The 20,912-nt window shown below is 38.1% G+C and overlaps 1 protein-coding gene across 1 annotated transcript; it reads right to left on the reverse strand.

The window, feature by feature from the left end:
* Nucleotides 1-561: 561 nt before the first annotated feature.
* Nucleotides 562-20,706, reverse strand: optc.S (opticin S homeolog). The gene is made up of 7 exons (XM_018249305.2): nt 20,419-20,706; nt 18,728-18,971; nt 13,777-13,909; nt 11,910-12,068; nt 8,682-8,884; nt 8,238-8,333; nt 562-875 (listed from the first exon to the last, which is right to left on the reverse strand). Exons 2-7 carry the CDS (start codon nt 18,926-18,928, stop codon nt 705-707), a joined length of 963 nt encoding a protein of 320 aa, XP_018104794.1. The 5' UTR covers nt 18,929-18,971; nt 20,419-20,706; the 3' UTR covers nt 562-704.
* Nucleotides 20,707-20,912: the final 206 nt, after the last annotated feature.

The raw sequence follows: 20,912 nt of genomic DNA on the forward strand, positions 1-20,912 counted from the left end.
ATGAATTATGCATATAGTACATGTGTAATGCAATTTCTGGGCTGAAGAATATGAAGCCATTTATTGTCTAAAGATCAGATTTCTGACTGTGAAATGTGTGTGTTTTATATATGGCACACTGCTTGTAGTACACAATACTGAACCCCATGAATATGGTGTCTTCTTTTTTTAAGCCCATTTTTATACAGTCTCTTCATTCCTATTTTAAGCAGTTGTTTCCCTTTAAGGCCTGCCTCTATTTTTTGAGCAGTCTCTCTGCCGCTGGGCACAGCATTCAGATTGATCAATATGTGAGATCTTGCCTGAAAGTCACCTTCACATGGAAGAGGAGGAGGGAGCTAATAGTGTGCTATGAAGTGTGCATGCCATGCTGTGTGTGGCTGCTATAAATGAGCTGAATGAAGTATTTATAGGGTGATTTGTTTCTAAATATTGGATTCTGTTATGTGTGGCTTTTTTCACTTTTCATTCTGTGCCTAACAATTAGGTTGTTCATGTTCTTACTTAGATGACGTTATAGCTCTTCAAGTACATTATATTAATAAAAATTCAACGTGTGTATTTAACACCTTGCTTTTATTAGTAATTATATGAATAATTTTTGTAAAGTTATGTTCAGCTTGAAAGCTAGAAATTACACTTTTTCTATTGGCCAAATAAGATCTATCTGAGACATTTTTAGAAGGTGTATTTGTGTATAGAGTTCAGTAGTAGGAACCAGTAGGAAGTCGGACAAGACAGAAATAGCCATGTACAAATTTGCTGAGATTGATTGGATTATCATCCATTCGAATGTCCTCCAAGTTCCGTCTTATAAACGTGAGGTCTCTGCTTTCACAGAAGGTTTCAAGGTTCATTGTTTGAATGTTGTTATTCTGGAGGAATACAAAATATGAATTGGAATAATTAGATGTACATCTCGAAGTGTATCTCGAATATACTGAAAACAGGGAGAGATGTCAAAATCTTAGGTCTTCAAAACATTAAAAACATCTCTGAACAGCTGGAGCTATCTCGACTAGCAGAGAATACTCCTTTAATAGTCTCTCTTCTTTCTGGTTTGACTATTTGTATATTTATTCAGACATTTTATTGCAACTAAATGCTTCTACCATTATTCCAATTGTGTGATCAGATCACAATATTTGCAACAAGAAAATCCTATTTCTTGGAAAGAAGAAATTAAATGTGTTTCTATTACTACAATCACCTCTAATCTCATAGCCACAGTCAAGAATTACTTTGTTGACAAACTTGATCCTTCTCTTGACCCATCTGTGCAACTTTTAAACCAGTGATGACATGTTATTAAAGGAGAAGGAAAGGTTAAAACTAAGTAAGCCTTATCAGAAAAATCCACCTAAATATACCAGTAAACCCTTAAAGTAGTGCTGCTCTGAGTGCTCTGTCAAAAGAAACACTGCATTTCTTTCCTTCTGTTGTGTATACATGGACTTCTGTATCAGACTTCCTGCCAGCTTAAACCTCCTTGTCCCGGGCATGAACGTGCTCAGTTTGCTCCTCTTCCCCCCCCCTTCTCTGCTGTAATCTGAGCCCAGAGCTATAAGTGAGCAGGGAGAGACTCAGGCAACAAGTGATGTCACACAAGCTAATACTGCCGTTGCTATCCTAAACAAACAGAGAGCTTCTAGAGCTTTTTACTCAGGTATAATAAAACATTCTACAGAATAAATACAGTATTCTAGCTTGCACTATTGCAGCTAATCTATTGGCAATAAAATGCCTCAGTAGCTTTCCTTCTCCTTTAAACCGAGGGCAAAAACAAATATAATAAACAAAAACAGTAAAAAAAAAAAACGCAGTGGTCCTCACTAACTTTCCTACTAAAAAAAATGTGCATCATTGAAACTAAAATAAAACTTGCTGATGTTCACTTTTATGAAGCTAAAACGTGATCGGATAGACAAAATGAATTCTACGCCCAGTCTAACACAGTGTCTGCCAGTTTCCCGGAAGGGTTGAGAGTGGAGGAACAGGCCCCACATATTATTATTATTATTATTATTATTAATAATAATAATAATATGGTACTTTATGTTTCAATCCAGTGAACTCCTAAAATCAGAAACTGTACTTTCTATAATCAGACAACTGCAATTTTGACAGGACTGGATTTTTTATGTTGCCTTTTCATACTTTTCATACTTAAGGTTACCCAGGAGCAAAATGAGTCCAGAAACTCTCCCATCTCTCAGGAGACCATTGCCATTAGAAAGCAATAAGGACCCTGGTCTTGGTATTTTAACTGTAACCATTTGAAAAATATGTTGACTCTTTTTATACCACATATTTCCAATTCTTTTAATGCTATTATGCAAGGGCTTTCTATTTCTCCTGACCTATTAAAACTGTTATATTTCCAAAGCCACCACCACCTTTTGCAATAATTGTTTTCCCTTATTGGTTATTTAAACTGATTAACTTTTAACCACCTGGATCAAATCGGATTTATACCAGCTCGGCAGACCACAGATATTATCAGCTGGTATAATTTTCTTATGCACCTTTTCAGGCTGCAGAAACTTTACACAGACATGTAGTTTTGCTAACTTTAGGGCTCTTACAGACGACACAGGCGCATGTAGGCGCTGAACGCAGGTTGAGATGCAACATGCTGCATTTTTCCTGTGTTCGACGCCTACATGCGCCTGTGTGAGTACAGCCCCATTGAAATGCATTGAAAGCGTCTACTCCTGCGCTCCCCTGCGGCTGAACACTTAAAAACGGAACGCAGGGGATCGTAGCTTCAAACGCTCGCCTGTAAGAGCCCTTAGACTGCAGAAACTTTACACAGACATGTTTTTTACTAAATATAAATATTACAAAGGCCTTTGATTCAATTAATTGGCCCTACTTCACCAGATCGGCACACCACAAATAATATCACATGGTCAATTAATATCATTCAGAATGTAGAAACTTTACACAAATGTACTGTTGCTAAATTTAGATATTACAGTGGTCTTTGATTCACTTAATTGTCCCTACTTACATCAAGTTTTAGAAAGATTTGACTTCATTGGAGTGTCTAAGCAAACAATTTCTGTCCTAATTTCTCCCCTAGGGCAACAATCAAGTTTGAGTCATATGTCAACCAGAAGAAATAATGGAAGGATAGTCCCCTGTCCCATTATTATCCCCGTTAGCCTCATTAGCTAATTACCCATGTCTTGAACTAATATAAAGACCAAAAAACAAGCTGGATCTAATATAAAGACCAAAAAGAGCACTAATTTGATTGTTAGTAAATATTTATATTGAAAGATGTATTAAGGTAGTTTAGAAGTAGGGCTGGCAAACATGGACATAACTACTACTCAATGGGAAGAGGTGACAATCAATGGGAGGTTGAACATAAGAGACTTTATGGAAGATGATATACACACAAAAAGACCTACCTTGTCCTAGCAGAATACGTAGAGAGGGGCACAGACTGGGATTTGGTTGGTTTACTTGTTACACAAGTACCATAACCACTTACTGCACAACAATACACACTCTTAACACACACATTTAAGCAGACTCACACTCACATAAATGTACACTATCACACACAGACAAAATCAGGTTTGGACTCTCCCCTAAATTTAATGAGAGATATTTTCTAACACAGTCTTTCTTACACACAACATCATTTGACCAGGCTGAAGTTGAAAAAATATATAATATAACAATTATGAGGTAGCAGCCTGGCAGAGAGACCTGCAGTATTATGAGAAGAGAGGCAGAGAATCAGTTTAGATCATTCATTTATTGGACACACAAGTCCTGAAAATTTTATGAAACCTTTAATCTGAAGATAATATCTTTGTGTGTTTAGTCAGATTATTTTTCCTGCAGTCTACTGCTCTCCCTATTGCAAGTTTAGACTGAAAAGCAGTTAAGGGATGAAAATTATATAGAAGAAGCATAAAACAGAATGTGTGTAAGGACAAGGGAAAATGGGTAAAGAACATAGAATAACTCACACGGTTGAAGAGAAAGGAAAGGGAATTAGGTATAAAGAATTGAAATATCATAGAAGCATTGGTATAAGTAAATGTGGAAGGTAATTTATTTTGTTTGAGGAGGCTAAGGCAAATATCTGATTTGACCCCATCTATCCTGATTATTTAGCACTGACAACACTTTTTTACATACTAGTAAGATTACTAAACTGATAATAAGCATTCACCTCAGACATCCCAGTAAGATCACTATAGCAAATGGATAAGGAACACTGCATTTTCTGCAGACTGAATTCATTCGGAACATTACATGAACCCCAAACATGGCAATATAAACTTTGCAACAAGCTTTGCATTAAGTCCAGATAAGCCAGTGAAGTGCAGTTACTGGATCAGCCAGATATGACCCACAGTTGGTATGGTTAAATCGGGCCCAGAACCATTCATCTGGCAACCTTGCATGTATTCCCAGTGTTATGCATTCCTTTATGTAGATACTCAACACCACCCCATGGTCAGTTAAGATTTCTTATTTTGCTTGTTTGAATTTTTTTGTCAGACAGGTTTGAGGTAGCTTTGCCTTCTCAGGTCTTAATGAAAGAAGGCCCATGGGTATAAGAAGGTAATAAGGGCACACAGAGAACATGATAAGGTTAAAATGTAATATATTTACAAAGTTATTTAGGTTGAAAAAAGATACTTGTCCATTAAAGTTAACCTTTCAGTCTAAATGAACTTACTGACGTATTAAATGAACTGACTTACAGTTAACTGACTAACCGAGCAAACAGAAAATTGCGGAAAGGAACAGCTTAAGAGATGAGATTTAAACCTAAAATGGAGATGTATCAGAGAACAGTGCATAGGTTTATACTAAATAAAATTAGAATATATGTGGGAACAGAAAAAAGAACGAAAAATTGAATATAGGTAAGAAAAGAAGATGGATCCAACAGATAAGATGTGTAGAATAGTACATGTGGTGGCAAATGCTAAAATTGGAGCAAAGGAATTAATCAAGCATAAAGAAAGAAAAGTGGATGGGGATGCACATAATGTAGAAGGTAAAGGTCTTCCCCTTTACCTACTTCTATAGTAGTAGCATAAAATACTGTATATGTAGGGATAAGCAATTTGGGTTTGCAGCAAAATTTGTGGTTTCACCAGGCTTTACCAGAAAAAAACATCAGTAATCCCAGTAAACATCAGTAATCACCCCTTGCCTTCCACATCTGTCACTCTGAAGACAGTTGCATTCACTGCAGTGCATAATCAATGTAAATGTAAATGGTGGCTTTGGTCAACATGATTTGGAGAATTTCTGGCCTGAGCAACTGGGAGAAAGACTATATAAATCAGTGCTGCCCAACTGCCCCCCCCCCCAGTGTAGCCCCCGCCTGAGAGTCTGCTTGCTGTGTCTAGTTACCATGTGTAAATTTTAAAATGTATCACTGCAGAGATTAACTGGCCCCTGCATTGTTTACATTTTAAATTCAGACTATAAAATCCTGCATTGTTCACACATTTAATCCCCCTTCATTATTCACACTTTTAACACCTCTATTGTTCAACCCTAAAACCCTGTACTGTTCACACCTGACACCCAGACTGAAACTGCCCACATAGTTCACCTGATCACATCTTGTACAGAATGCTGATGGGGCACCAGCACTGGATGTAGTAAATCTTAGAGTGGTCCTGATAGGTTTCCCTGTCTCCTGCTCTGTTCTGTCTGCCCTATGTGCCATACTCTGCCTGCACTATGCTCCCTGTGTGTGTGCCATACTCTGCCTGCCCTATGCTCCCTGTGTGTGCGCCATACTCTGCCTGCACTATGCTTCCTGTGTGTGTGTGCCATACTCTGCCTACCCTATGCTCCCTGTGCGTGCCATACTCTGCCTGCCCTATGATCCCTGGGTGTACCATACTATGCCTGCCCTATGCGCCTTGGGTGTGCCATACTCTCCCTGTGTGTGCCATACTCTCCCTGTGTGTGCCATACTCTGCCTGTGGAACAAAAGCCTGGTATGGGTTTGTTCTGGGGGTTTGTAAGCATTTGATTATTGGTGTTATGGGCCCCAAAGGTGTGCTGAGGGAATTCTGTGTTATCCACAGGGGAGGATGACGCATATGGATTAATGTGGACATGGTCTTGTGGTAACATGGGTGTGGTTTAAAAACAGGGAGTGGCTAATATTGGCTTCCATTATTGGCCCTCCACTATGTAGTCCAGAAAAATTCCTGCCCTCTGTACCACCAGAGTTGGACAGCACTGATCTACTGTATATGGTAGCAAAGTGGAAAGTACTTTACCTAACAAAGCAGGGCATGCTACTGCAGAACTAAAAAGGCCTCAAATTAAATTTGCATTCCAATGCACTGGTGGACTTTTTCATGAACATCATCATCATTTATTTACCACTTATTGTCCATATTAAACTTAGATGCTGATATGTATCTCCCTTAAATGGCTAATTAACATCCATAGGTACATACAATTTTCCTGGTAGAAGATACCTTATGTTGGATTTTTTTTATCCTGTGTTAAGATGAGATCACAGCTATCCCCCATGCTCTCTGCATGAGCACTAATAAACACACATTGGTGCACCTTAGTGTTCTTACACTTCTGTCCGGAGTCATAGTAAATAACCCCTAATGTTTCTTTTTCTATAATTATCAAAATAATGTCACTTATAAGATTACATATACAGATGAAGCCAATTTGGTTTGTGTGTTTGACACAGAATAACTAAACCCAGATATCTCACTTATCCCATTTAACACAGAAAATTGCGTCACAGCATCCCATCTAATTAAAGCATTCACCATTGTTAACAATGGTGTTTTGGTATGCTAATGAAAAGGTTAAATGCATTAAATGAGTTAAGATGATTTTGGATAACACAGTTTCTTCAGTTAATCCTGAGTCATGAAGCATCCAAGTGGCTTCATCTGTACACTTTTGCACACCTATGTTTTAACCCTAACCCTTTCCCTGCCAATAGCTGTTATAGGGTGCTAGTGTTATGGATTTTCCAAAATCATCTTGTCTGTGTGTTCATATATTGCATATATAATTAATTTGATGCATAACTTTACTGTGTCTAATAACTAAAACACAAATACGTTCTAAAACTGACCTTGTAAGAGATATTGAATCCCTGTGTTGATGCAAGAGGGAGTTGTAAATCCTGCCCAGACAACAACAACCCTATTTTGTTCTAATAAAACATATTCTGCCTCTCAAGGTTTCAGTAGCAGACAGTGAGGCTCCTAAGCCAAGTCATGGCACTCACGTGGGTAGGTCCCCCTTTTGATACGTTATACCAATAAGCATATAAAAAACATTCTCCCTCCATTGTCAGGTTAGAAGTGTCTGTTTTTGGCAGTCACTTTGCTTGCCGCTCATGTAGCCCCTATGTCGATCGCAGGAAAAGAGTTAGATTGTTATCAGAAACTCGCCTCAGGCGGCACGCCAGAGAGGTTTCCAGGGGCGGCAAAAAGATGCTCCTGGTACCTTTAAGAGCCGAATTTAAATTTTTAAAAGTTTTTTAAATTGCAATTTCGCTATCCGCATTAGTGTTCCTGCCTCCTCTCCCGACAGGTAAGCCGGCGAGGGGGCAGCATTGAAGGAGCCGCCTCAGGCGGCGATTTCCTTAGAATCTGCGCTGATTGTTATACATAATTTTGTTAGGTGATATGGTAACTCAGTACAACCCCCTTACTGCACCCGGGACCTGAGTTAGATATTGACAATTTAGATTAAAAGCTCTTGTGATCAGGGCCCTCTAATCCTACAATAAGTTTAGTTGACTTTCTGGCAATATAGAAGAGTATGACTATTTGGCTGTCTCAAGCACTGCGTCTGTTTGGGTTTTCTCCCACACTCTAGTAACATACAGGCAGGTTAACTGGCCCTCATAAAGTAATTTTAGCCTGTATGTAAAAGGTGACAGGAAACTTAAAGATATTTTCTACTCAAAGGGTGAAAGTGAAAATTTGTAGGGTCTTTGTGATCGTATAATCTTTGTGATCTTTGTGTATTGTGATGGCTCTCAAAATGCCTTATCCATGTGTCACTACTTTCTGACCCTGCCTACTGTATTTGTGCTTCAAGCAATCAATGACATGCGAAGAGTATGGCAGCCTATAATTTGTGCCTGATAGCAGTGGTAATCAAGACATTCCATATGACATTTCTTTACATGACAAATGTAAATGTACAAATACAAATGTAAAACAAAAGAGAAAGGTTTTTTTTCCTACCTGCAGGTGAAGGGACCGTAGACTGTAAGGGAGTGGCACAGGAATATAGTCCAGTTTGTTGTTTGAAAGATACAAGTACTCCAAACTGGTAAGATCCTATAACAGTAGCAAACAAAAAAATATGAAGTACATGGATGTTCCCACACTCATTGCATCAAAATCATTGAGAAGTTAAGGAGCTATGTCAATGTAATGCACATTGTGGCATATTTTTATTTCGGCAGAAGATGCAGAGTGCCCTGGATGCAATAGTTGAGTGAATGAGCACTAAGGGGGCATGATTGTGCACCCCCTAGTTCTCTAGCAACTGCCTCAGGGGTATAAATAAATAAACCCTCTAATGTTTTGGATATATGTTACCTTATTTTATGTTGATGACACAGAAGATGGGCTTGAACAATGGCACCAAAGAAATTGACTTATTTTATTTTTGCAGAAGTTTACCTTAAATGCATCTGTCTGGATCCCAGAACTTTGCAACTGATTATACTGGACATCTAAGCGAGTAAGGCTTGAGGGTAACTCAGGCAGAGCCTTAAGTTGGTTCTCAGAAAGGATAAGCTCTTGAAGGGATGGCAGGAAATGAATGGCATCATCATCAATCTTAGACAGAAAATTACTGGAGAGATCCACACGTTTCAGTTTGTCTGGGGTAAATAAAATACTAGAAAGGTAACACATGCAGATAAGTGTCTTTACTAAACAAAGATGCTATATAGGTACAATATTAGATGTTGACATTTTACGGTGTTTATAAATGATTCGATTTAATTGGAAAGTTTGAATGATTATAACAATACTGACTGTATAGTCATGTATGCTAGCTTGGAGAAGTTGGGACTGAAAATGTTATCAATAACCCCTTCATTGAGTGTATGGAACATATACATATGCAGAAATAAGAGGAGCAGCTAAACCACATATTATTCATCCCTCTTACCAGTAGGACTCGATCATCCAGTGTAAAATGTAATAAATGGCACAGAATTTCTTCAAAGATTTACAGCAGTTTGTATGGGCTGTGTTCTGAATCTGCCAAAATATTTAACTTTCAGTCATCTACAGACATATCAACCTGGATTCTTCAAGAGATACTCTTTTTTGTCCTCACCCAGTCACACACATAAATAGCACAAAGGCGCATTCCCTGTAATCTGCACCCCAATTATAGTTAACACTTGTCATTACAAGTGTACTTAAATATGCCAAAAAACAGGTAGCATTAGACAGAGCTAATAGTCAGGGGTGTTTTGGGTTGGGACCTGGGCTGGGTTGGCCTCTCTGTACACAGCCATCTCCAATACCTTTGTCTGTGCCAATAAAACTCTTCCAAGAATAAATATTTCTTCTTTTCATCTTGTCTGTTAAGATTCATTTCTATTTGGTTGCCATAGCGTAAAGACATGAAAAATTTCTATAAACAGATACATGTCAATATTTTTCATGGTCATGGTTAGAAAAATGCTGATGTGGTGGCATTTTTTGACAATTTTTACATTTTTGGAAGTTTCATTTCACTTTTTAATACAAAAAATATAATACAAATCCTTTTGGCATTTAGATTATGTTTTAAAACTATGTGCTAAAGTTGGGTTATAAAATACATTTATCGGCTTAAAATAATTATTTTAATGTTTATCTTCACTTTAAAGTTCACTTATGATGGTGTCCAAAAACCCTTAAAGGGCATGTAAAGTCTAAAATAGAATAAGGCTAGAAATGCTGTATTTTGTATACTAAATATAAACATGAACTTACTGCACCACAAGCCTAATCAAACAAATAATTTATGCTTTCAAAGTTGGCTACAGGGGGTCACCACCTTGTAACCTTGTTAAACATCTTTGCAAGACTAAGACTGTGCACATGCTCAGTGTGGTCTGGGCTGCTTAGGGATCATCATAAACAAAGCTGCTGGAGTTCTGCACGGCTGGGAAGTAAGGCGGGGCTCCCCCTGCTGTTCATAAGTATGATTGTTTCCCTGCTCTGCTGTTAGGGACCATCTGACAATTCCTATCCACAGCAGTAAATTAAGGGAGAATTTCACTGCATACAGTCAGGTTTCTTATAAAATGATACACATTTATTAATTAAAGTATATTGCAGATAGGTTTCTTTTTCATTAATGAAAGTAAAAATGGGATTTTATTTTTTTGCCTTTTCATGCCCCTTAACCAAATTATGTGCTGTTGACCTTTGATCTATCATGCCATTTCAGAAAGCCTGCTATATCATTATGGGCCCCATAATGATTCCAGAAATAGATCTCATAAGTAGACCCCTGCGGCTACCCCAATTCATTTGTGGCAAAACTATCATCAAGCAGGAATTAGACAGGAAATAAAGGAGTGGTTTGTACATACCAACTTTGGCCAACAGCCATAGGAATGGATAAACTGTCATCACAAAAGGGTTAAATCAGCTGCTGTAGAACTGCCATATTTAATTTAGACTAATGCACTGTTTGACCCCCCCCCCAAATAAATCTAAATATGTACATGACTCCATTGACTTAAAGCATTGTCTATCTCTGACTTTTAGGAACCATTTTCCAATTTTCCACACACCTTTAGACCTATTCCAACTTTTTCTATTCTGAGGGAATTCTAGGATTTAAAATCCCTCTGCTTTTCAGAGAATCTGTGCACTACCCACAATGGAAAGCAGTGAGATTTCAAGTTCCAGAATCTATCACTTTACATGTTATTATCATTGCTTCCTTTCAATCTGTGGAATCAGACACATGTAACCAAAACAGAAATTTACTTTTGGATGTTTTGATTAGTCTTAATTTACTTTTTATACATAATCCCACTGATTTTATTAGTTAAAAGAGAACTACATCAACAGATGATGCAGCTCCATTGTCAAAGTCTGAAAAAGAATGTTAGTATTGACCTATCTACCTACTCTGTTAAACATGCTGCTTATAAATTATTTCACATTACTCAGCTAATAGTTACTGCTAATCTTTTTAAAAGTTTGTTTAGCATGTTCTTTTCCTAAAGCTGGCCATAGACGTGTAGATTTTAGCCTTCTATCTGACGAACACATATGTCACAATCTTCTGACCTGCCATAACCATTCAGATTAAATAACAAATCAGAAGATATTCTGGCTGTGACAGCAATCATGCGAAAGTTATGTCCGACAAATAATAGTGACACCCATTGATATCGTCAATAGGCAATACATGGTAGAGATGATGGGGTATATTTATCAAAGAGTGAAGTTAATAGTGAAGTTCCGCCACTAGAGTGAAATTCCGCCACTCTCCAATCATTTCTATGGGATTTTTAAAGGCGTATTTATCAAAGGGTGAACTTTCACTTTCACCCATTGATAAATATGCCTTTCAAAATCCCATAGAAATGAATTGAGAGCTGCGGAATTTCACTCTAGTGGTGGAACTTCACTCTTTGATAAATTTATCCCATTATCGTTAGCTGACATAAATCTTCTAACATGTCCAATCGACTAAACCATCAATCACCATGGTACATAAAATGTTGGGACGATCCACACAGGGCTGTGGAAAATCTTAAGAACCTTTTGAATTTATCTTTGCATTTATGGCCAGCTTTACTCATCATCTTTGTTGTTTACACCTAAAACAGCCTACTTTGTATCTTAGGGTTTCTTTTCTATATTCTGTATATCCTTATTACTTACTTAGCCCTTTAAAGTCATTGTTGTTTATTCTAGTGATTCTGTTAAAACGTGCATACAAGTAAGCAGTGTCTTTGGGTAGAGGGGGAATACCGTTCAGGTCCACATCATCACAGTAGACTGAAGTTCCAATGCAAGCACAAACCAGGCAGATAGGGAGGCCTAGAAAATAAATAGCAACACATATAATCCTTTATGATTAATAATGCATGATTATAAAGTCAGCATGCACAACCTTGCCACCAACCAGATGTTATAGTATTATATCTCCAGTTATTATAGTTCTTAATCTTAAACAAACATTAGTAAGTCTTTCCATTAATAACATTTATTTGTTTTGTTCTTAGTTAGGTTTTCTTTAGTGATTTACAATGCACATCCAAGACATTGCATCGCACTCCAAAGTAAAAAAGATCGCTCAGATTAGTTTCCAGTTAAAAGATCAACCTTTATTAATTTACATCAGTTTTAAACGAAATGCTAGTTCACGGTCTGACGCGTTTCGTAACTATGTACTTCATCAGAGACCAGTGATAGTTTAGTGATTTACAAAATAAGAATTCAATAAATAAAATGAACTCATAAATTATCATATTTTATACAAAATGTTTCATGGGATCCAATAGAAGCAATAATTTAGAAAGAAAGAAGTTAAAGATGTAAATGGATTCGTAAAATCAAAAATGAAAATGATTTATTAGACCTTAAATACCACTTATTCCTATACTGTTTGTATAGAAATTTAGCTGTTTTGTATTACAGCATGTTTGTCCAATTAATGAAACTTTAGATAATTCATATTTATGAACATCTCCAAAAGGCTGTTCTTGAAGAATTTGTAATTTTTCCAACATAACCTGTATACTGTAGTAAGAGCCCCAAGGGCTCTACAAGCAACATACTGAAAGCAAAAGTCTGGAGTTTTTAGACCAAATCCCTGATTTTCGCAGGGCATTCCAAATTGCTGTCTGGGCAAACATCCATGCATAGTTACAGTGGTGTAACTAGACATTACTGGGCCCCAGAGCAAATTATTTTTCAGCCCGCAAGAGGTTGACTTGTTTTAACAGTATTTATTCAAATGTAAATGAATTAGGTCCTCATGGGGCCCCTTAAACCTCCTGGGCCCCCCTGCAGCCACAGGGCCTGCTTCCTCTATAGTTATGCCCCTGCATAGTTGCAGTCTGTACCTTGCACAGTGGCGTAACTATAATACAGCAGACCCCGCGGTTGCGGGGGGGCCCGGGGGACAGAGGGGCCCGGACCAAGGGGTCTGCTGAACGGAAATTCCTTTAACACTGTGTGCGGCGACCGCCACAAGTAATTTAACGGCAGAGCGGCGGGGCGGATCGGAGGAGAGGACAGGAGATGTGCGAGCGCTGAAGCGGATGCGTGTATGTGCATGCAGGTAACTGCGTGCGTGCAGCTAAGCCGGGGCCCCTGAAGATTTTTTTGCAGGGGGGCCCGGTTAGCTGTAGTTACGCCGCTGACCTTGCACCAGATTAAATATTTGCCCTGCGGTGACCAGTGCAGCACTCGTGGCAGACACAAAGAAGCCATCTTTGGGTGAACATGGCAGGCACAGGGTTCAAAGTTTGCTTTGTTCTCATGCTTCTAGTACATTTTCTTTTTCTGAAGTTACTGGTCCCTTAAGGTTATGAGTATTATCCCTTTATACAGTGCACATATTTTGTACATCACTTTACAGAGTAAAGTGCAAAACTTACTGTAGATATAGACACTACACAATAACATGGTGAATTAGGCCAATACAAAATTTTAAATTGCTTATATTTAATCTATATCATTTTACAGATTAGTCCAATTTTGAAAGGAGGAAGGATATTTGTATAACCAAAACTTTACTCACCTTGCTCAGTCATGGATCCAAACAGACTATGTTCTGATGGTTTTGGAATACTGGGTAGTGTGATGGGATTCTCAGTCCCCTGGTTTGTCAGTAGGCCAGACTTTTTATTCAGTGGAGTCAGTGTATGAACTTCCTATCGAAAAATTTACGGTTTAAAATTTTTAAAGATATTCATTCATTCATTAATGGATATAACCAGTTAATTCAATATGCCGCTTACTCAGAGGCTGAAAGTGGTTGGTTTACCGTATATACTTGAGTATAAGCCATCCCGAGTATAAGCCGAGGTACCTAATATACCTCCAAAAACTGGGAAAGCTTATTGACTCGAGTATAAGCCAAGTATAAGCCTAGGGTGAGAAATGCAGCAGCTTCTGGTAAGTTTCGATCAAAAAATTGAGGGTTTCTGCTCCCATTGGAGGTGCCGGCGTCTCGTTTTTGGATGTCGACGACCATTCTTGAATGCCGGCGACTATTTTTGGAGGCCAGCGACTATTCTTGGAGGCCGGCGACTATTCTTAGACAACGGCGACTATTCTTAGACGCCGGCGACCGTTTTTGCGCTTGACCCGAGTATAAGCCGAGGTAGAGTTTTTCAGCATATTTTGGGGGCTAAAAAAATCGGCTTATACTCGAGTATATACGGTACCTTACTAATGGCTACAATTTTAGTCAATGCCCAATTTGTGAAAATAAAGACAAGTTTATGACTACAGTTTCATGCTGGTGCTTCCCCAAGGTCCTCAATATTATAGTTAGAATTTTTATTATATATCTGACTATTATTATTATTATTGCTATTACCTTCTTGAAGTGAAGCCAAGAAAGTAAGAAGTTGAGATGATACTTAAAACCTGTTACCTTACATGAGATTTTGGTGGATGAGTATAAATCTGCATTTAAGGTAAGGTCAGTGCTTTGGTCTTTAAACACTTTATTAGTTTCAGCTTTATTTATATTGTTCACCAGAAATAAAGATTTTTTTCAATAACTTTCCATCTTATATTTTTTTAGCATTATTCTAAAGGGGTGGATCACCTTTAAGTTAACTTTTAGTATTTTATAAAATGGCCAATTCTAAGCAAATTGGTCTTCATTATTTTTTTTTACATTATTTATTACATTATTCAATGCAACTAAACTGGTAAAAGGTATGGAAAATCTTAGCTATGAGGAAAGACTGGCCAAGTTGGGGATGTTCATGCTATAGAAGAGGCATTTAAGGGGTGATATGATAACTATGTATTAATATATAAGGGGATCATATAATAATTGCTCTAATGCTTTATTTACCAGTAGGTCTTTCCAGCTGACACAACTGCACCAGGGCCCGCACCCCCTCAGGGTCCACTGTCAGTTTGCACACCCACATAGCCGACAAGAAGATCACTTCTTGAGGGTTGTGGGGGGCGGCTGCAAAGCACGCACCGGGCCCTGTGCCTGGCTAGTTACGTTACTGGCTGCGGTTGAACATATTTAAACTGACTGCAGGGACACACAGCAAAAACTGCTCGTGTCTAAAAGCCCTGAGTGTTGGTAAAAAAATTAAATCCTGCATTAATAAATAGTGTGACTAAAAGTGTGACTAAAGCTGGCCATAGACGCAAAGATCTGATCGTACAAATCGAGGATTCGTACGATTTTCGGAATGTGTGTGGAGAGTCCCGACATTTTTCGTCTGGCGGAGATCGGTCGTTTGGTCGATCGGACAGGTTAGAAAATTTCTGTCGGCTGCGTGTATTGCCGATCGTACGATTTTCAATGGGAGACTGTCACTAGCTTTGGTTGGACATAAATATCGTACGATTGCTGTCAGGGGCAGAACATTGCTGATCTGTTCTTTAACTAATCTGACTGGTAAGACTTTGATCTGAATGGTTAGTGGCGGGTCGGGAGATGGGAAAGTCCAATCGTACGATGATTCGTACGATCGGATCTTTGCATCTATGGCCAGCTTAAAGTTCACCTAGCACAACATGTACTTGAATACACAGATGATGGGTAGATGGGTAATCATGATATTTTGATATTTTATCACATTTCACTAGCCATTACATTGAGTGCTGCCTCCAAGGGTCCTTTTTCCTTCTACTCCTTACAAAACTCACATATTCTACACAATCTTGTCAGGTATGTTCCAAATTAGTGTGAAAAATAGTCTACTGCAGGCCATTGATATTTTAATTGATAGTTCAGGCCTTTATGGGATTTTCAATAATTGCAACTGTCATATATTGGTGAAGGGGTGCTATCTGCATTGGTTTATACCATACTGTTATCGTACAAAGTTCTGTGATTACTGTATTTTCTTCTCTGTTGCTTATGAACTCTCTGTTTCAGCCCTTCAGGCTTCTCCTTCTCTGTTTTATTTCTGACACCCACCCCCTCTGCTTTGCTCTCTACTGTCAGTGGATTTGTTTCATCTCCAGTGTATCTCTCCCCTTCAGCCCATCTCATTTGGAAGTATTTCTCAGCTTTGTACTATGTTTCTTCCTTAAATTTTCTTTCATCTGTCTTTATATATTTGAAGGGAAGTTGTACATCTATTAGATAACCACATTGTCTGATGCTGTATCCCAGGTTTATATAATTGGTCGTTCCTAATCTAGTGTTTACCTTAACCTAAAGGAGATAAAAAGTCTGGCCTCCCCATTTCTCAATGTACAGTTTCACCTTATAACTGGCAGTGTTCCAAGGCACTGCTTTTCTGTTTTAATATATGAAAGCCCAACTTGATAACTTATATTGACTTGGACTAGTGGTAATGTTGCCAAATTGTAATTAAAACAGTAGGCTAGGCACACCAATGTGTAAAATAATGACATATTGAGGATATCAAATACTAGAAACTTATTACAGCTACTTAAAATCATTGGTATACTGGCTGATATACTTAGAAGGTACAACCAAAAACAGATAGTGGGCCAGATTCAATTTGATGAGGAAAGCCTAACTATTGTTTTATCTGTGGGGAGGGCAAAGCTTCACTGATTTCTCCTGGAGGTGTGGCACATAGGAGTCTGACTTTGTTCACATGTTTTGGGTCTGTCCCTTAAATAACCAATATAGGTGTGATATCCCCTCATCTCTTGTAAAAGACTATGCAATTCCTAATTTCAAAGATCCTAATGTTGCCTTGCTGGGCCTGCACGACAATATAATTCTACAAGCAAGAAAAATATCCTGCTCAACTGGAAGCATCAGTCATAAATACACATAGAAATACGTATATGTAGCTAAAGATGTTTGGTGTGGAAATTCAGCAACAACTGGAGAAAGTTAAGGGTGATGGGAATGTTGTTCAACAGGCAGCAAGTATGGGTTAGACTCCTGAGTTCTGGAATCAGATATGAATTCTCTTTCTAATTATCCCTACTCTTCTTTTTTTTAGCATTACCGTATATCACCCATGTATACATTGGGCTACTGGAGTATTTGCTAGCTGTCTCGCGTCAAGAGAACTAGAAGAATAGTGCAGCATTTCACACTGTTCACCTCTATCCACAAACTGCTAATGAGTTTCCTCTCACCTGTTGTTTTTCTTTTTACACTCCACTTTTAGATCTTTACACTTCCTCATCACTTTATTAGATATACATCCATATCATCACACTTTACTCTCACATTGCATCCCTCGCTGCCATTCTTTCAGCATGCTTCTAACATTTTTATTCTACCTATATCCACAATTTGAATACTTGTTGGTGGAGAAGCACCAGAAAGAGGCAAAAAGGGTACTGTAAAACATAAATAGCATGAAAGATTAGCAGAGGGGGTAGAACACAAGACAAAAAAATGAATCATAAAGGATAGTGGTTGTGGGGGTCAGGAGAAGGATACATACAAGATGGATAGGGTAGAGAGAATGGAATGTGAGGGAACAAACAAACAAATGTAAAAGAAGATAGAGTAGGAGTAAAAGCAGCAGAGAAAACATAGAAATAGAGTAGTAGAGGGGTAAGTGAAAGGTGGAATAACAGAAAAGAAGAAAATGAAAAGAAGGGAAGTGACAATTTGGTTTGCCACCTTTTGGGATATGGGCAGGACCCTGAGTGGTGTCATGTCATGAATGATAACAAAAATGGGGCAGAGTCATGTCATCACCAGCCCGATCACAGAGATTGGGGCAGATCAGAGGCATTGCTGGGGCAGATAACTAGTGATTACTAATTTTACAAACCATAATTTTTATATAGCACAGTTATTATGATTACTATGATATATGCGTATAAGATGGAAAATCTTTTGTAAAGGTATTGGGTTCCTCCTTCAGAAACCCAATATTGATAAATTTCCGAATAAAAGCCATTTCCCATAAAATCCATTTAAAGGTGAACTAAACCCTAGCCCCCTCCACTCTCTCCACTGCCTGCTCCGTTGCCCCACTCCAATCTTCCTACCCGCAGTATCTATTCCTTTTAAAAGTCTCCCTGTGGAGTTCAAAGGGGCCATTTTCTGTTTGTCTTCTGATCCTAATTGCTGATCTAGCTGGAGCACTCCAGTAAAAGCCTACACTAGCGGTACAAGCAAAAAAGCAGACAGAAGATGGTGCCTTTGAACACTGCAGATTTCTAGCAGGTCACGAGATAGAGAGATTTTTAAAAGGAATACATGCTGTGGGCAGGGACCTTGGAGAGGGTGCAATGGAGTGGGCAGAGTGGGGGTGGAGGGGGGCTAGGGTTTAGTTCTCCTCATTGTAAGCAAATAATCAGATTTTCGTAAATGACTGCATTCACTTTTTCTCTGTAACAGTGCCATGTCCTAAGTGGTAACTAAAGTCTCTTGGGTTTATTTAATGTTTACATTTTTTAAGTAGACTTTAGGTCTACAGATACAAATTACAGAAAAAAAACCCTTATCTGGAAAACCCCCAGTTCCCAAGCATTCTAGATAAAAAAAATCCCATACCTGTACCTGAAATACCTCTGTATGCTTCAAATATGTTTCTCACCTTGGGTTCATGGTCATAATAATCATGAAGTTCCTCATATTTTCTTATATCAATAGATTCCTCATAATTAATATTGTAGTCAACCAGCTTTATGTTTTCTCCACTTCTGTGCTTTTCCTTGTTATTTCTGCTAGCCCCAGGGGATGGAGGAGCTGAACAGAGGGCAATACCAGAGACACACAAAGCAATAAAGAGGTACATGATGTTGATTTGTTCCTAGTGAGAAGTTCTTTTTTATAACACCCTGTGTACAAAAAATTGGAGCAATGTAATGTACAGTAAGTAGAAAACCAATGTTTGTTATATGATATTTAATATATTATATATACAATCTTCACTGTTAGTATGCGTCAGTTATATAATACATAAGAAGAGGCACAGATCTGCATATTAGATTTACACGGGGCAATTTAATGACCATTATTTTCTTGTTGCTTCACATGCAAGACAGAATAACCTTTTTCCCCCGTGACTGAAGAACTGGCTTGCCACAGGTATTGTAGAGAAACTCTGGAAAAAGTGGAGCTGTCTACAGGTTCTTTTAAGTTCACTCAGATACTCAGGCTCCTTTCTAATTCTAAGCAAATTGCACTATGTGATTAACTAATTGGAGACAAGTAGGGGGTCGTTTACAATGCAGGATGCTGTATTCAAAGTGCAAAACAAGGCCACAATCAGAGTGCAGAGACCTGTGCCATGCCACATAGATTGAGCACTGTGTAAAGCATTGCTTGATCTTAGAGGTGTGGGCAGGGGGTGCATGTAGGCATCCGTATCCTCTCCTAACATGTGTGCCTTTTACACCTGCAAATTAGGGAGCATCAGGAGGCACAGCCCGTCTCCTAATGCTGATCTCTATACCAGACCTAGTTGCACAATTGGGCTCAATATAGGGCATGCTCTTGCAACCTCTTAGTGTTTTATCACTTGTTCAGTAAACAACTCCTTTAGTGTTTAGCTTTTTTTAGCCAAATGCAGACAGAATAGTCAAAGTTCAATTTTTATTGGTTGTCAAAGTTACACTACTTTGCAATCTTCTTTGCCAGCATCCTACAATAGCTTATACAGGTTTAGAGAAATATTAAACTAAAACCAAGAACTGATCTCACAGTGAAATATGACAGATAACAGATATGTTTTGTATTGCATAGGAACACAGACACTCAATGGTAAGGTAAGCACAATTAAACAAATTCTCTAAATGAAGATTGTCTATCTTTCTCCATCATATAAAACAAACAAACAAACAAACTATATCATGTCTGCATATGTGTGTTAAATGTCTGGATGCAGTTATGTAAACAGTTATAAATTTTAAAAATGGTTTTAACAAAAATCACATTTTTTTTTAACAAATTGTGATGTTTGTTTCTGAGTTTATTTTTAAATATACAGTACATTTAGCACTTAGGAACATATTTATAGGCCCTAGAATTCACTTGGAAGCTCTTGAGTATGTTCTGCCAGTATACAATTCCTCCAAAAAGACATTTGAATTAATAGTAGAATATGTTTTTTAGACAAAAATGTAGGAAAAACGTCCAACACTGGCAACTAATTTTTTTACTTTTGTATTAAAGGAGTGTATACAACCAATGTTATGTCATCCCAATAGGGACTAAAATATACAAATATATATATCAACACGCATTCACACAAACATAAATGTCAGCCTAATCAGTATCCCTTACCTTAGTGCAAGTTCAGTTAGCTGGAAAAAATCTTAAATGAGTCCTTTAGGCACACACTGGAGTGCAACCTGTAGAATAGAAAAATGACAGAAGTGGAGAAGACCAATCAGGTCTGTTGGTGCAGCTGTCAGTATAAGTCCTGCAATAAGACCCAGTGACCTCAGGCCACAGTAGTATACAATTAGTTGTTACTGTGGTTTGTCTGTGTGTGTCTGTGTGTGTGTGTGGGGGGGGGGTGGCAATTAAATATTTTTCTTCTACACCTAAAAAAACATAAACCTTGTTTAGACCTGTAACTCAGAGAGGAACACCAAGCACAGTACATGTTTAACCCTTCATTAACACAAGAGGTCCCACTCCTAACTGCTTAACTAATATATTACTTAATCCAAATAGCTTCTATATTTATTTCTTCTATTATAGCTTTGTAATTATTAAAAATGTCAATAGCCACTTTTACATTTTACATTACTTAGGGGCAGATGTATCAATGG

This window comes from Xenopus laevis, chromosome 2S, assembly GCF_017654675.1.
Source record: "Xenopus laevis strain J_2021 chromosome 2S, Xenopus_laevis_v10.1, whole genome shotgun sequence".
Classification (NCBI taxonomy): Eukaryota; Metazoa; Chordata; class Amphibia; order Anura; family Pipidae; genus Xenopus; species Xenopus laevis.

Coding starts and splice junctions, on each gene's coding strand:
- optc.S (XM_018249305.2), bottom strand. CDS start 18,928: ATGTACCTCTTTATTGCTTTGTGTGTCTCTGGTATTGCCCTCTGTTCA. Junction 12,069..13,776: donor TGGATCCATGACTGAGCAAG/GTGAGTAAAGTT, acceptor TTTATTTTCTAG/GCCTCCCTATCTGCCTGGTT. Junction 8,334..8,681: donor TCCAGACAGATGCATTTAAG/GTAAACTTCTGC, acceptor CTACTGTTATAG/GATCTTACCAGTTTGGAGTA.